The 14742-nt window shown below is 57.0% G+C and overlaps 2 protein-coding genes across 2 annotated transcripts; one reads left to right on the top strand and one right to left on the bottom strand.

The window, feature by feature from the left end:
- LGI4 (leucine rich repeat LGI family member 4) lies at nucleotides 1-7125 on the top strand. The gene is made up of 9 exons (XM_061174131.1): nucleotides 1-170; nucleotides 597-668; nucleotides 918-989; nucleotides 2359-2430; nucleotides 2543-2614; nucleotides 2848-3017; nucleotides 5183-5347; nucleotides 5430-5935; nucleotides 6783-7125. Exons 1-9 carry the CDS (start codon nucleotides 1-3, stop codon nucleotides 7095-7097), a joined length of 1614 nt encoding a protein of 537 aa, XP_061030114.1. The 3' UTR covers nucleotides 7098-7125.
- A 1554-nt stretch (nucleotides 7126-8679) lies between these two features.
- On the bottom strand, nucleotides 8680-14023 carry FXYD3 (FXYD domain containing ion transport regulator 3). The gene is made up of 8 exons (XM_061174207.1): nucleotides 13998-14023; nucleotides 11405-11468; nucleotides 10255-10287; nucleotides 10124-10147; nucleotides 9503-9577; nucleotides 9386-9422; nucleotides 9018-9055; nucleotides 8680-8836 (listed from the first exon to the last, which is right to left on the bottom strand). The coding sequence occupies exons 2-8, from the start codon at nucleotides 11442-11444 to the stop codon at nucleotides 8817-8819; spliced, it is 267 nt and encodes an 88-aa protein (XP_061030190.1). The 5' UTR covers nucleotides 11445-11468; nucleotides 13998-14023; the 3' UTR covers nucleotides 8680-8816.
- Between the last annotated feature and the right edge of the window lie 719 nt (nucleotides 14024-14742).

The following is a 14742-nucleotide window of genomic DNA, read 5'->3' as shown; positions in this document are numbered from 1 at the left end:
ATGGGAGGGGCAGGAATCCTGCTGCTGCTGCTGGCTGGGGTGGGCGTGGGGGAGGCCTGGAGACCCCCAAAGGGAAAGTGTCCTCTGGGTTGCTCCTGCTCCAAAGACAGTGCCCTGTGTGAGGGCTCCCCGGACCTGCCCGAGAGCTTCGCCCCGACCCTGCTGTCGCTGTGAGTGTCAGGCCCTCCGGAAGCCTGAGGCTGGGGATGGGAGTCCTGGGACCCCAGGGGCTGGCTCCCCAAGGAAACAGGGACCCATCAGGATCTTGGGAGGGGGGCAGCAAAGGATGTCGGGAGGCCTGAAAGGGGGCTGCTGGGATTTGGAAAGGAGCGCGAGGGAAATTCCAAGGGCAGGGGCAGCATCGGGGCCTGGGAGGAGGGAGAGCCATGGGGTGGGCTGAGCGCTGCCAGGATCCTTGCCAAGCGACGAGGGCAAATGCCTGTCTCCCCTGGGATGTAGGGGAAATACACACACCCAGGGTCAGGTGGCATGCCAGGGTCCCCTCCGCCCCACCCCCGGACACAGGAGACAGCTCTGGGATGGGACTGGCACACTGGAGCGGTTTTCTCCTCGCCCACCATTGCCCACATCCCCAGCTCACTCGTTAGGACTGGAATCACCCAGCTGAAGGCCGGCAGCTTCCTGAGGGTACCGTCACTGCACCTGCTGTGAGTGGGGCCCGGCTTAGCGACGACCACCTGAGGGAAGGGGTGTCCGTGCACATGCGCGTGGGGGAGTGTGCACACATACGTGTGTGTGCGTGTCCATGAAAGCATCTGTGTCACGCACATACTCACGTTGCATGCGTATGTGTGTGTGACCATGCCCACGTGGGCTGGGGTTGGGAGGGGGCAAGGTTAACGTGTCAGATAGGGAGCAGCAACCCTGGAAAAATTTCTTTCTAACTTCCTTGCCAGCCTCTTCACGTCCAACTCCTTCTCCGTGATCGAGGACGATGCGTTTGCGGGCCTGTCCCACCTGCAGTACCTGTGAGTGAGGCCAGGAGATGGGGGCCCGGGAGAGGAAGGAGGAGCCCCTCTGTGTCTCCTAGAGTGGGGGAGATAGGGGCTTGTTGCCCTGGGGAGGAAGTGTCTGGACAAGGGACCGTCCTGGAGGGGGCAAGAGGCCGGGCCTCTTGAGTGGGGTTGGGGCTCCTGCTCAACTGCCCTCTCTGTTTCGAGATTCACAAAAGGCCTGGATGACCCATGACTGTTTCTGGTCCTACTTGACTTTCGGGAGCCCAGGGAGGTTACAGAGATGCCAGAGATAAGGAAATGTTTCAAATTAAGAGGAAACTATTCTGAGTTAGATGGTGATGGTGGTGATGGTGGTACTGATGGTAATGGTGGTGATGACGGTATGACTATGCCAGCATTAGTGCTGGTGCTGGTGGTGATGATAATGGTGGTGGTGGTGATCCTGCTGCAGCTACTCACAGGGAAGTGGTGGCATTATTGAGGATGGTGGAGTGGCGATGATTTTGATAAAAATGGTGGACCCAACGGTGATGGTGCTATTGGTGGTATGGATGATGAAGTCTGAAGGGTTGGTGTTAGTGATAATTATCAGTATTCTGGGCATTGGTAATTATTGTATTGGTATTGGTGTTGGTGTTGGCGATGGTTTTGGGTAGGATGTTGGTGTTGGTGTAATGGCAATGTTGTTGGTACGGGGTTTGGTGGTGATGGCGGAGATGTTCGTACGTATGGAAATCTGGCAGTGGTGGTGCTGATGGGCGATGATGTGAGTGCTGGGGGTAAAGGTGATGTTTCTGGTGTTGGCAATGCTGGTGCTAGTGCTGAAGCTTGTGATAATGGTGGCAATGGTTTTGGTATTGATCACAAAGGCTGTGTTCTCGGTGATGCTTATCAGTGTTGCTGGTGTGGGTTTGGTAATGATGGTGTTGGTGTTGGTATTGGTGATGGGAATGGGTGGTGATGGTATTGGTGACAGTGGTGACATGGTATATTGTTGGTGATGACGGCAGTTATTGGTACTGGGGTTGATGACGATGGTAGAGGCACTGGGCATAATGGATGATGGGGGAGGTATGGGTGGTAATATTGGTGCTAGTGCTGGTGTTGGTGATCATGGCAGCAGTGGTGGTGATGGTGGTGGCAGTGTTCACGGTGAGGCTGGCAATGACCCTAGGGTCAGGTTCTTGGGTCCTGAAACTGTAGGCTGGGACCTTGGTGAGGAGAGGTTCCTGGGAGGTTTTCCCTGGGATTATGCAAGGTGTTGGGGGAGAATTCGGCACATTCCAGTGGCCTATGGCTTCCATGGGGTGAGTTCCCCAAGCACTGCAGGGCCACAGCAGGGAACCAAGGGCCGCCCCCTGACCCCACCTTCCCTCCACAGCTTTATCGAAGACAATGAGATTGGCTCCATCTCTAAGAACGCTCTCAGAGGACTCCGCTCACTCACACACCTGTGCGTGCCTCCATCGCCCCAGCCCGCCCTGACAGGCACCCCGCACCCATCACCCAGGCACGCAGCGTATCCTGGGAGCTGCTGATGGTTTCTCCTTCTCTCCCTCCACCAGAAGCCTGGCCAATAACCATCTCGAGACCCTCCCCAGATTCCTGTTCCGAGGCCTGGAGACCCTGACTCACGTGTGAGGCTCAAGGGGGCTGGGAGGGTGGGGGGATTTGGGAATGTTTGGGTGGGGGAAGGGGACATCTGTGCCCACTCTTGGTTGGCACAAGTGAGTATGACTGCGATGGTTCCTACATATTTTCCACACCACTTGGGGGCCCTATCCTGAAACCTTGCCTGGGGAGGGGTGGGGAGCGTGGCCCCCAGGGAGTGGAATCCGGGTCGCAGCCCCTCCCCGGCCTCTTGCCCCAGGGACCTCCGCGGGAACCCGTTCCAGTGTGACTGCCGTGTCCTCTGGCTGCTGCAGTGGATACCCACCGTGAACGCCAGCGTGGGGACTGGGGCCTGTGCCGGCCCCACCGCCCTGGCCCACATGCAGCTCCACCACCTCGACCCCAAGACGTTCAAGTGCAGAGCCATAGGTGGGGGCTTTCCCGGTGGGGTGGGAGGGACAGCAGGTGTTCCCGGAAGAAAGTGGGAGATTGGGGAACGGCTGCCAGGGCTGAGGGGCTCACCTCCCTCCCTGCTCTGCCATTTCCTGGCTGCGAGTCTTCTGAGCAAGCAGCATCACGTCCCTGAGCCTCAGTTTTCTTATCTGTAAATAGGGGTGATAAACAGTGACACAGGGCTGCTGCGAGACTTCAGTGATGTACTTGGCGCAGGGCCTGGGAGGGGAGGCCCCCATAAATGTTCATTCTCGTCGTTGTTGTTATTGATATAAAATCGACCATTTAAAAAATACTTCCTATGATCATTTTGCTTTTCCACAAATATATTTTGGTACCTTTATGGGTACTGGGCAAAGCAGAGAGCACAGCAGTGATGAAGCCAGTCCTGGGTCTTGCCCTCACAGAGCCCACAGCCAGAGGCAAGCAGAGAGGGATGGCCCAGAATGATCAGGGCTGGGATGGGGGCAGCACAGAGGGGTCAGGGCCGGGATGGAGGGAAACCATGGAGCTACGGGAGCCCAGAGCCAGAGCGGGGGCCAGGCACAGCTGGAGGGTCAGGAAGGAGTGGACATTTGAGTTCAAACCTGAAGACCATTACTAACACCATCATCATCAAAGCGTAAGACATGTTTTTGGTCTTTGGGGTTCATAGAACAAGGGAATTTAACTTAGTCACTCTTCATTCCATTATTCAACAAACAGTCACTGAGGTCCACTCGGTGCCCATCCCTGTGAGAGGTGATGGGCACACTGTGGTGACCAAGATAACCCTGGGCCTTGGCCTTGGCCTCATGGGGTCACAGTCCTGGGGGTGGGGAGACAGACATTAAATAAAACATTGCACCAGTAAGTGTATGGTACACATTGTGATAAACACAGGGGGTGATGAGAGAGTTTAGGGGGTGGTCCTGCCTTACCTGGGGCATCGGAGAAGGCTTCTCTGAAGAGGTAGCACTAGATGTGGATGTAGCTAAGTGGAGTACAGAGGAAGGGGCCAGCATGTGCAGTGACCCCCAAGGCAGCACAGAGCTCGTCCTGAATGAGGATCAAAGGGAGGCACGTCTGGCTTGGGGGAGTGAGGAAGGGAAGGACACAGATGAGGTGGAAGGTGCAGGCGCCTCACTCTGCAGGACTTTGAAAGCCACAGAGAACAGGGCGGACTTTATCCAGAGGGCTGCGGGAAGCCATGGAGGGTTTTGAGCAGGGAGTGACATGATTTGATGGCCGTTTTTAAAAGATCCCCTTTGGATGGGTATGCTTAGTGGTTTGGTTCATTGCTTCAACCCTGGTCCCTAGAAGTAGGGCCTGGCATGTAGAGTGAAGTATCGTAAACTGGAGTCCACCACCCGGCTCCACCGCCACCACACTGAGCAATCTGGGTGCACCATTACCAAAAATGCTAAGTTGCTGTAACAAAGAGGCTGTAAATACCATGAATTAAAGAAAACAGAAGGGTCTGAGGTGAGCAGTCCAGGCGGGTGGGGCAGCCCCTGGGTGTTAGCCTGCTTTCCACGGCTGAAACCGAGCTGTGGCCCCGTCCATATGCCAGTTCACAAGGAGAAGGGGAAAGGGCCAAGTCCAGGATGAGCCATGTTCCTGCAAGCAAGGCGAGCACTACGGCCATCACTCTGCTCTTGTTCCATTGGGAACCTGGTCTGGTCATGGCCACACCGGACCTCAGAGGCCGGGGGGCAGCGTAGGGGGAGTGCTGGGCTAATGTGGCCTCTGGCTGGGCAGCTTTGTGCCCAGCTGCTATCCTATCTCCTGGAAGATGGGAAGGATGGATTTGGCTGGACAGCTGGCTGCCTGTGCCTCTTAGCCTCAGTTTCCTCATCTATAAAGTGGGTATAATAACAGAACATAACCCATAGGGATCTTGTGAAATCAAATGAATGAATAAATATGTTACTTCTAAGCAACTATTTGATGATGCCACGCAGCTTAGAAAATAGAATACCGCCATGTTGTTGTGAGTTAATACGTCTATAGGTAAAAAGATTCCACTGTATGTCCCTATGAGGTCAACACCGTGGTGGTCCTCACCTCAGAGGTGTGCAAACCGGGGCTCAGTGATGAGGACCCGTGGGGTGCCCCTGGCCTGCCTGACTCTCTCCCCTCCCCGCTGCACCCCCTCCCAGAGCTGTCCTGGTTCCAGACGGTTGGCGAGTCGGCGCTGGGCGTAGAGGCGTTCTCCTACCAAGGGGAGCCCCACGTCGTCCTGGCACAGCCCTTTGCCGGCCGCTGCCTGATCCTGACCTGGGACTACAGCCTGCAGCGCTTCCGGCAGGAGGAAGAGCTGTCTGGTAAGCCCACTCCCATCCTCCCGCCTGCCAGGTAGCCTGCCCAGCTCGCCTGACAGGCGCCCTGCTCCCGGACTCCCCACAGCGCCCTCGGTGGTGTCCTGCAAGCCGCTGGTGCTGGGCCCGCGCCTCTTTGTGCTGGCCGCCCGCCTGTGGGGAGGCTCGCAGCTGTGGGCCCGGCCCGGCCCCGACCTGCGCCTGGCCCCGCTGCAGGCCCTGGCTCCACGGCGGCTGCTGCGGCCCAATGATGCCGAGCTCCTGTGGCTGGACGGGCAGCCCTGCTTCGTGGTGGCCGACGCCTCCAAGGCGGGCAGCACCACGCTGCTGTGCCGGGACGGGCCCGGCTTCTACCCGCGCCAGAGCCTGCACGCCTGGCACCGGGACACGGATGCCGAGGCCCTCGAGCTGGACGGCCGGCCCCATCTGCTGCTAGCCTCTGCCTCGCAGCGGCCCGTGCTCTTCCACTGGTTTGGGGGCCGCTTCGAGAGGCGCACGGACATCCCCGAGGCCGAGGACGTCTATGCCACACGCCACTTCCAGGCCAGCGGAGATGTGTTCCTGTGCCTGACACGCTACATCGGGGACTCCATGGTGAGGCTGAGCCCAGTCCCGTGGGGTAGGCACAGGCCGGGCCTGACCTGCAGCAGCAGACTCCCTCTCAGGGCTGGCCTTTCAGCACTGACCCCACCCTGCGCACTGGCCTCTGAACTCTGGCCCGCCTCACGGGCTGACCTTCCTAATGTGCCGATCTTTGAGCTCTGACCCCACCCCAACACTGACTCCAAGACTGTGACCCCTCGAGGCTGGCTGACCCTAAACCACTCCCCATCCCCCAACACTGACACTGGCCCCGAGATTCTACCGCCAAACTCCGACACACCCCAGCACCTACATTTAATCACAACCATCACACCCTGAAGCCCCAGGGCTGACGGCCCACCCCCTCCAGCACTCTCTCTCTGGAGTGAGGTACAGCCAGGGGGAGGGCTCTGAGCCTAAAAGGCACTGATCTGACGCAGGTGTTCACAGGGTGTCTGCATGGGGAGCAGACTGTGGGCACAGGGACAGGAGCAGGGAGACCAGGAAGACCAGGAAGGAGGCTGTGTGATGGTCCAGGAGGGAGGTGACTGTGGCTGGGCTGGAGTGCGGCCAGAATAAATGAGAGACATAAATACCACCATAGGTGAAACTGACAGATTCCAGGGCTGACTGATTCTATGTGGGGTGTGAGGGAGAGAGAAGGGCTCAGAATGACTCCAAGTCGGTGGCCTGAGCAGCTGGGTGGTGACATTTATGAAGATAAGAAAGCTGTGGGAGTTTGGGGACCTACAGGCCTCTGTTCCCAAGCTGTTCCAAGTCCTCCAAAGCCTAGAGGACCACTGACAGGCAGGCCTGGCCCTCTTGGACCCCAGCCCTAATGAGCGGCCACCCTCCGCAGGTCATGCGCTGGGATGGTTCCATGTTTCGCCCGCTGCAGCAGCTTCCCTCTCGCGGTGCCCACGTCTTCCAGCCACTGCTCATCGCCAGGGACCAGCTGGCTATCCTGGGCAGCGACTTCGCCTTCAGCCAGGTCTTCCGCCTTGAGCCTGACAGGGGGCTCCTGGAGCCACTGCAGGAGCTGGGGCCCCCAGCCTTGGTGGCCCCCCGTGCCTTTGCCCATATCACCATGGCCGGCAGACGCTTCCTCTTCGCTGCTTGCTTCAAGGGCCCCACACAGATCTACCAGCATCACGAGTTAGACCTCAGTGCCTGAGACTGGAAGGGACCCTGGACATGGCTGGCAGAGGGTTGGCATGGGGAGTCCTGGGCCTCTGGATGCCCCATTGCCTGGACTCCTGGCCCTACTCAGAGGTGACTGCTGGTCCTGTGAGATACTGACCACAGGCCAAGTTCAAGGCAAGAGCTGCTCGTCCAGTCTTAAGCAACATCTTGGCTGGGGGCAGATGACCCCTCCCCCTCCAAGGATGACTTGGGGGCTCAGGCTGGGGCACTGCCGCACGGAGCCAGTACAGAAATCATGGGGGGGGGGTAATGTGCAGAGCTCCATGAGGTCTGGAAGCGCCCCCCTCAACCCACTCTCACCCCTCCTATTCCCTGTAAAAGTACTACGGAGAGGATAGCTTTCCTTTTCCTTCTAAACTCAATCCAGCCAATCGCTTTTAGTGCCCGCCTCCATGACGTCATCAGTAGCTGGGCAGTTTTCCCTGCCGGGCTTGCTAACTTCCTCTGCTGCTTGTGCGCATGCCTGCTGCCGAGGCGGAAGCCCAGTGTGTCTTCCCTGTTGCGCTTGCGCAGGGAATAGGCGGGAAATTGAGAATTGTTGCCCGGAGTCCGAGGTACCCGTCCTCGGTCGGTGAAAGGGGCGAGGACAGAAAGTGTATGAGCTCAATAAACGCGCTGTGCACCCGCCTCACCGGTTGTTGTGGGGTCACTGGGAGAGGGTGTCTGCTGTGGCATGGGGGTGGGGTGAGGGAGGAGGATTGGTGTCCCAGGAACGGTATTATGGAGCCGGGGGAGGTGTCCCAGGGTACATTTTGGCTGCCCTTGTTGAGCTTTCAGGAGATTTCTAAGGAGTGTGTGCTCATGATTATGGGGGGCCTCGGGGGATGTCCAAGGGATATAAGGGCATTATTAGGGGACAGGTCACGGGCTTATTGTTGGTCTCATGTCTTATGTATTGTAGGAGATACTTCGGGGTGTTTTGAAGGATTTTAGGCATTTTTCTGGCTCTTGGGGACATTTTGGAAATCTTATTGGGTATTGGAGACTGTCTCAAGGGAGTTTAGGGCTTGTTGGAGGTTCTCACACCATGTGTCCATTATATATTATTAGGAGTATCATGGGGAATAATTTAAAGGTCTTACAGGAACATTTGAGTGTTAGGAAGGGTCTTTTATAATAAAATGGGGTCTGAGGTGAGTCGGAGGGTCACTATTATAATCATAAGCTATCTGGGCACTCCTGTTGTGACAGGATGATCCCACATCCTAGTTTTCCTGGGATGGTCCCACTGTCCACCTGAGTGTCCCAGCATTCCATCTGGCTAGAGCTCCCTTTCACTCTCAAAATGTCCCCCATGTGGCTACTACAGCATTTTAAATGGCAGATATGGCTCCCATGGCCACGGAGGCAGAGGTCAGGCCCCATGCCGTCCGCCAGGTCGTGAGGAAGCAGGCCTGTGGGCTTGTCCCAGTGGAGAGATTCAGCTGCCAGCTTCCATGCTGGCCTCCATGCACATCCACCTTCTCCTGGCCCCCCAAAACCCCAACGCGCACATAGGGAGTTTCGAGGCTGCTTGGGCATGAGGCAAGATCATTTTAGAGTGAACATTGAACAAAGAACCCCTCCAGTGAGAGATGAGATGGAGCCCTGGCCAGGCGGTCTGAGAATTCCATCCTGGAGTTCAGGCTCCTGTGCAGAGCCAGGACTTGGGGAAAGAGTGGCCCTCGGTGCTCTTTCAGCTGATCCATCCTCAACACTTATGGGCAGAGCCTGGGAGAGGTGACAGGGTCAGCTTGTCAGAGTGGATCAGGTTATTTCTCCCCAGGGGGCATACACACACACACACACACACCACACACACACACACACACACCTCATACCCTGTGTCCCAGTCAGCCCCATTCACCTCATACCCTGTGTCCCAGTCAGCCCCATTCTGTCCCTGTCTTACCTGAAGTGATGAGAGGTGGGGCATCCCCTGGATGGTGGCTAGGAAAAGAAAAGTGGTGAGATCTCCGTTCACCCCCGTTTATCCTCTCCCTCAAGGCTAGAGGATTCTCAGCTTGCCCCGACATAGCTTCCTAGCTATTTTCCCACAGAGTTGTACCATCCCGGGGACCAAAGCATTTCATGATTGGAGGCCCTCTGAGGATTCATGGCTCTGAAGAATAAACCTGGAAAATCTCAGTAACAGGAATTCTCCAGGGCAAGACCCAGAGACCCGGCCTTTTTTTTTTTTTTTTTGCGAGATTTAGCTCTTTACCCCTGAAAGGTGTCTGTCCAGTATGAGGCAGGCACACTGCCTGGAACCCATCTTACCAGCGCTTCTGGCTGAACTTGCATTTGCATTTCCCACCTGTTAGGAGAGAGGGGAATGTCAGGGGAGGACACCCATCGCCCTGCGCTGCCCGGTCCCCCGCCAGCTCCTCCACTCACTCATGAGGACGATGATGCCGATGGCGCACAGAACCGCTGCGATGATGAGCCCGCCGACACGGAGGCTGAACCAGTCTAGGAGAAACCCAGAGGGGGCCCTTGGTGCCAGCCCGTGCCCTCCTCATCCAAGCCCCCAACCGCTTGACGATATGCATTAGGCACCCCTGATGTGGGATACAGCAGTGGAGAGAACAGACAGCCCTCCAGCCCCCGCGCTCACTTTCCAGTCTCTACACAGCAAGCGACAGAGATCTAACGTGGGGTTAGGTAGAGAGAAGCGGTCTGAAGACAAATAAGCAGGGCCAGGGGACGGAGAGTCAGAAGACAGCTCTTTTAGGGACAGTGGCCAGGGAAGACCCTGCTGAAGGGGCATATTTGAGCAGAGGCCTGAGGAGGGGAGGGAGGGAGCATGGGGCTACGTGGAAGAAAATATGGGGGTGGTTCCAAGGACCAGGCGGGCATGTCTTGTTCCCTTAATCCACTGTGTTTACTGTTCAATGCCCCAATCCTCGCTCCCGGGTCACCCCCATCAGACCCTCACCCAACCCTGTGTGGGACCGTTGGCACGAAATCGGTCTGAGGGGTGAGTGGGGCTGCAAAGGGAGGGGCACAGGCTCTCACCATAGTAGAAAGGACTGTTTTTATCTGCAAGGAAAGAAAAATAGGACATGAATCCAGGATAAGAGTGGGGATGCAGGGGTCCTGGGGGAGACTTTGGGGGCGGGACTGGTGGAAGAGTCGGTCTGACTCACCTTCCGGGTCGTTGGCATCCAAGGCAGGCAGGCCTGGCGGGGAGAAGCGGGGTAGGAGAGAGATGGGGGTGCTGGCCTCGGCAAAGCTGGGGACAGGGCTGTTGGAGCTCCAGGCCTCAGCGTAGGGTCCCCTGATGGACAGTTCCCCACCTCCCACGGGCACAGGGGTCCAACCCCAAACTAGCTCCTCTGCACGTTCCACCTCGGAAATGAGGGTTTCCCCCGACTCAGCCCCACACCTGAAATAGGTTTTCACCTGGGTGGCTTTGGGCCACCTAGCCAGCCTTTGGCCTGATGTTTCCAGACACCTGGCTAATCCGCACCCCCTGGAGAAACGAGCGATGGTCTTGTCAAGATGACAGGTGGCTTCAGCTCCCAGGCATTCTCAGCCCTCATCTCCTGGTTCTGCCACGTCCACATCCCACCCATCCCTCACCATTCCCCTTAAAGTGACTTACTAATTATAAACTTAATATGCTTTATTTAAAAATGCAACTTTACGTCACTACCCTGAATGGAATGGCAGTCTTGCCCAATGTAATGGATAAAAACAGATACAATGAAAGCAAAGGACTAGGATTGAATTCTGGCTAGAAGCAGTGGGCTGCCTTAGCTCTGGGCCTAAGCTCTGTTCTTTCTTTGTTAAAGGGAGGTTCACATTTTTAAATTATATTTAAAGCACGAACACATGGTGCTTACTCTGTCCCAGGCACTCTTCTAAGCGCTTTGCAAATAGTAACTCGTTTAATCCTCACAGTGACTCTATAAGTAGGTGCTACTATTGTCCAGATGGGGAAACTGAGGCACAAGGGGCTTTGGTAACTTGCCACATAACCTTGAAACTTTTACCTCTCGTAATCAAGTGTTAAGAAGTGTTAAAGACACAGTAGCCCAGGGCTGAGCCTTCTTGATATCATCAAGGAGACATCAAGACCATGCATGACGAGCTGTGTGAACCTCTGCTATAAGAGGTCCTCCTTTATGTGTTCCTTGAAATCACCAGTGTGGCACTTCCCACCTTCCAGGAGATGCTGTCCTGAGACTCACCACCCCACACGGGAGGCAGAAAGCACGAGAGAGCCACACGCAAGCATGGTCACCACCCAGCTGAGGGGGTCAGGGGAAAGGCAGTCCAGGAACGGGCACTCACCTGCCAGAAGGACGAGCAGGCTCAGGGCCACCTCTTGCATGTCGGAGAGCTGGCCTGGAGGGATCTAGGGGGAAGGTCCAGCTTTAGCAGGGCCACCGGGATGCCTCTGGTTCCCAATCCCCTGCTACTGTGCTCCTTATCCAGGGTACACAGCTCACCCCAGGGCAGAAAGCCTGGCCTTGAAACTCGCTGGGCTGCGAGATAAGGAAGAAGGAGCCGGAAAGTGCAGTGGGGGCTGGGTGAGAACGCAGACCTGAAGGGGGAGCAGCAATAGTAACTCACTGGACGTGGACTTGAGGCTTTAAGTGAATTGCCCTGGCAACCAAACGAGGAAGGTGCCGCCTGCTGTTACCCCCATCTTACAGATGTGGAAACTGAGGCTCCAGAGGTGAAAGTGGGTGCTCAAGGTCACCTTGCCAGGAAACGGGATTTAAACCAGACCTGGCTCTGCGGAGGCTGTTCGTAACTCAGGACTCTCTCAGGGCCTTGGGGTGTTGTGGGAAATGGGGTGTTGGGAGCCAGGTGGCAGGAGGCCCGGTTCCTGGGAGTGTCTCCCATAGACAGCTCGGAGCCTGCCCGCCCTGCCCAGACTTCGCAGAACTTGGGCTGGGCAAGTGCTGGGGACTGTGCTGGCTCCTCTTGTTGCTCTGGGCAGAATGTGGGGAGGAGAGAAGTCAGAGAGGATGGGGGTAGGGGGGAGGGAGAGGGCAGCCCCAACCTCATCTTCTGCCCCACCCTCCTCGCACCCCACTGTCCTGCTTCTGCCCCACCCCTGCCCATCCCACCCCAGTCCTTGGTCCTTCCTCTACCCCTACCAAGCTCCTCTGGCAGCAAACACTTCCTCTTTCCTCAGGTAGGCCTGCCCAGCACGAAGAACACTCCGCCGCCCCCTTCCTGGCCCAGTATCAGTCCCCCTGTGCGTCCCCCTGTCCCCTCCCCCGCCCCTGCCCCACTGCCACAGCACACATTGTCCCAATCTTGATAGCAAGAGCTCACACTTAGACCCACCCTGTGCTGGGCACCGCCAAATGACCTTGCTGGGTTTTCTCTCATGTAATCCCCCAAGAATCCCGGAGGCCATTGGTTATAGGCCCCATTTCACAGACGGCAAAACACATACCCTCCCTAAGCCTGGTAAAAAGCCCATTGACATTCCCTGCTCTGTCTCCTGCCCACAGCTGGAGAGCACGTCCCGTCTCTCTCTCTCTGGCCTCCATGTAACCCACTCCCTGAATTTCTTTCCTGGGAACTTCTTAGCTTCCCAGTTCATCCCATATACCAGACTCACAGTTTTAATTTGAGCATTCATTTCTTTGAGCATTCAGGCAGGAAAAGGGCCTGTAGCTTTGGGGAACATTACTCAGGCGTTTAAGACCGCCCCCCAAATTTGGGGTGGTGCGGGGAGAGTTGGAGTGTGTATGGGGGCAGGACAGCCTAGTGGTTCCCGGCACAGGTCTGTAGAAGGACCACCTGTAGTCTAAAGCGAACACTTGAGCCTTTGTCACCCCACGATCACACTAATACTAGTAATAAGAGCAGGTGCTGATTGAATGTTTACCCCACACCAGGCACTGTTCTCAGCTCTTTGCGCTTGTTCACGCATATAATCTTCGCAGCTTGATGCAGTTGGCACTATGATTAGCCCACGTTGCTGTCGCAACCCTGTCACCCCTGCGAATTCAGCTTAATGCTCTATACTGTCACCCGGGACTCAGAGTCTCAGCGCTTAAGCCTCTTTCCATGGGAGCCTCCAAGCCTCCCTGGCCGGTGAGGGCTCCGTACACCCCCATACACCCCCTCCCCAGGCATCTCCCAGCATCCCCAGCACAAGGGGCACTGATGGGTGGTCTCAGCCGTACCCCAGCCCCTGCACGACATTTCCACACGACTGTCCCATGGTGTGGGCTGCTGGGAGCTGGCATCCGGGCATCGGCCCTCTCCTGCCCTGTTCAGGCTGTTATTGGAAGAGGCCCCCGGGCAGCTCCAGAACTGACTGCAGTCGGTGTGAAGCCTTGGAGAGAAAGGCAGCCTGCAGACGGAGGCTGCGCCCACCCCTCTCTGCTCCGTCCTGGCCCCAGAGATCCCAGTGCTGGTGTGAGGACTCTCCGCCGTCCACCCCCTACTATCGCTCTATTTCTCCATGATGGTGGCCAGGCCCTTCAGGCCTGAGCAAAATGACTCCCTCGTGTCCCTGAAGTCTCCGCGCCACCTCCCCATTTTACAGCTTCCCCAGGAAGCCACCAGCCCCTTCCCCGAGAGGCCTCCAGGACCCACATATTCCCAATGTGCGGACGCCCTGAGTCTACCTAGTCATCCACCCGATCCAGATACTTCTGTTCTACTCAGAAACCCCGATCCACCCAGACCCCCCAGTCTAACAGACACCCCAATCCCATCTGTGGGCCTTACCCTCACCCCAGCTGGCTCACCCAGCCTCCTATGCGGAGAATGATGGGGAGGGGGGGCTTTCTCTAATCTGCTCCCCCAGCAAAGGACCTTGAAGGGGGAAGGTTCTAGGGGTCTTTAGCAGAGAGCAGTGGAGGGAGGGGCAGAGCCAAGAAGGGGTTGGAGGGAGGGGGCCCCAGCCCCTCACCTGAGTGCTCCACAGGCCGCGCGGAGGTTCACGTTCCGGGAGAGCCGGGCTGCTTAGCCTGAGTCCTGCCTTTATCCACAGCCTCCACGCCCTAAGCAAACCTGGGCAGGTAGAGAACTAGTCTGACTCCCTAAAGCTCAGGGGCTCTCTCACCTCACACCTGCTCTTAAAGAGACAGTTCCAACCCCCAACCACTAGTGGCAGGGAGCTCCCTGGGGTCTCTAGGGTCACAGCAGCCTTAGGCGAGGCAGAAGGAGAATGCGATGAGGGCTGGAACTCTGCCCCGCACATCCAGGGAGGTGGCTTTCTCCAGTCTCCTGCCCCTCAGAAAATGGAAGGAGGAGGGGTTCAGGTCTTTAACGGCAGAGCTTCTGCCTGGCGGGGCGGTGGGGGGAAGGCCATGCTTTGGTTGTAATAACCTAATCTCTTTTACTTAGGTTGTGTGCTGTCCTTGGAGGGGGGATGGGTGGCCATTGCGGGAGATCTAAAGTCCTCCTCCGGGCCACTTGTTGCTGTTGACACAGTTTGAGGGTCAGCAGAAGATGCTCATAGGACCAAGGTCATGAGGTGGGGACGGGATGCACGGGGTGGGGGGGGTAAGGGGGGGGAGCTGTTGGGCGGTAGACCATGACCTCTCCCCCATAGTGCCCATCATGGCCTAGGGAGACTGGGACCTGGTTCCCAGCACCAGGCAGACCTTCCCAGCCTGGGTTCTTCCCAAGGGTGCTGGAAGCCAGATATCTCC

This window comes from Eubalaena glacialis, chromosome 18, assembly GCF_028564815.1.
Source record: "Eubalaena glacialis isolate mEubGla1 chromosome 18, mEubGla1.1.hap2.+ XY, whole genome shotgun sequence".
In the NCBI taxonomy this organism is placed as follows: domain Eukaryota; kingdom Metazoa; phylum Chordata; class Mammalia; order Artiodactyla; family Balaenidae; genus Eubalaena; species Eubalaena glacialis.
The sequence above is the reverse complement of the archived record's forward strand: the minus strand, read 5'-3'. Positions and strand labels throughout refer to the sequence as shown.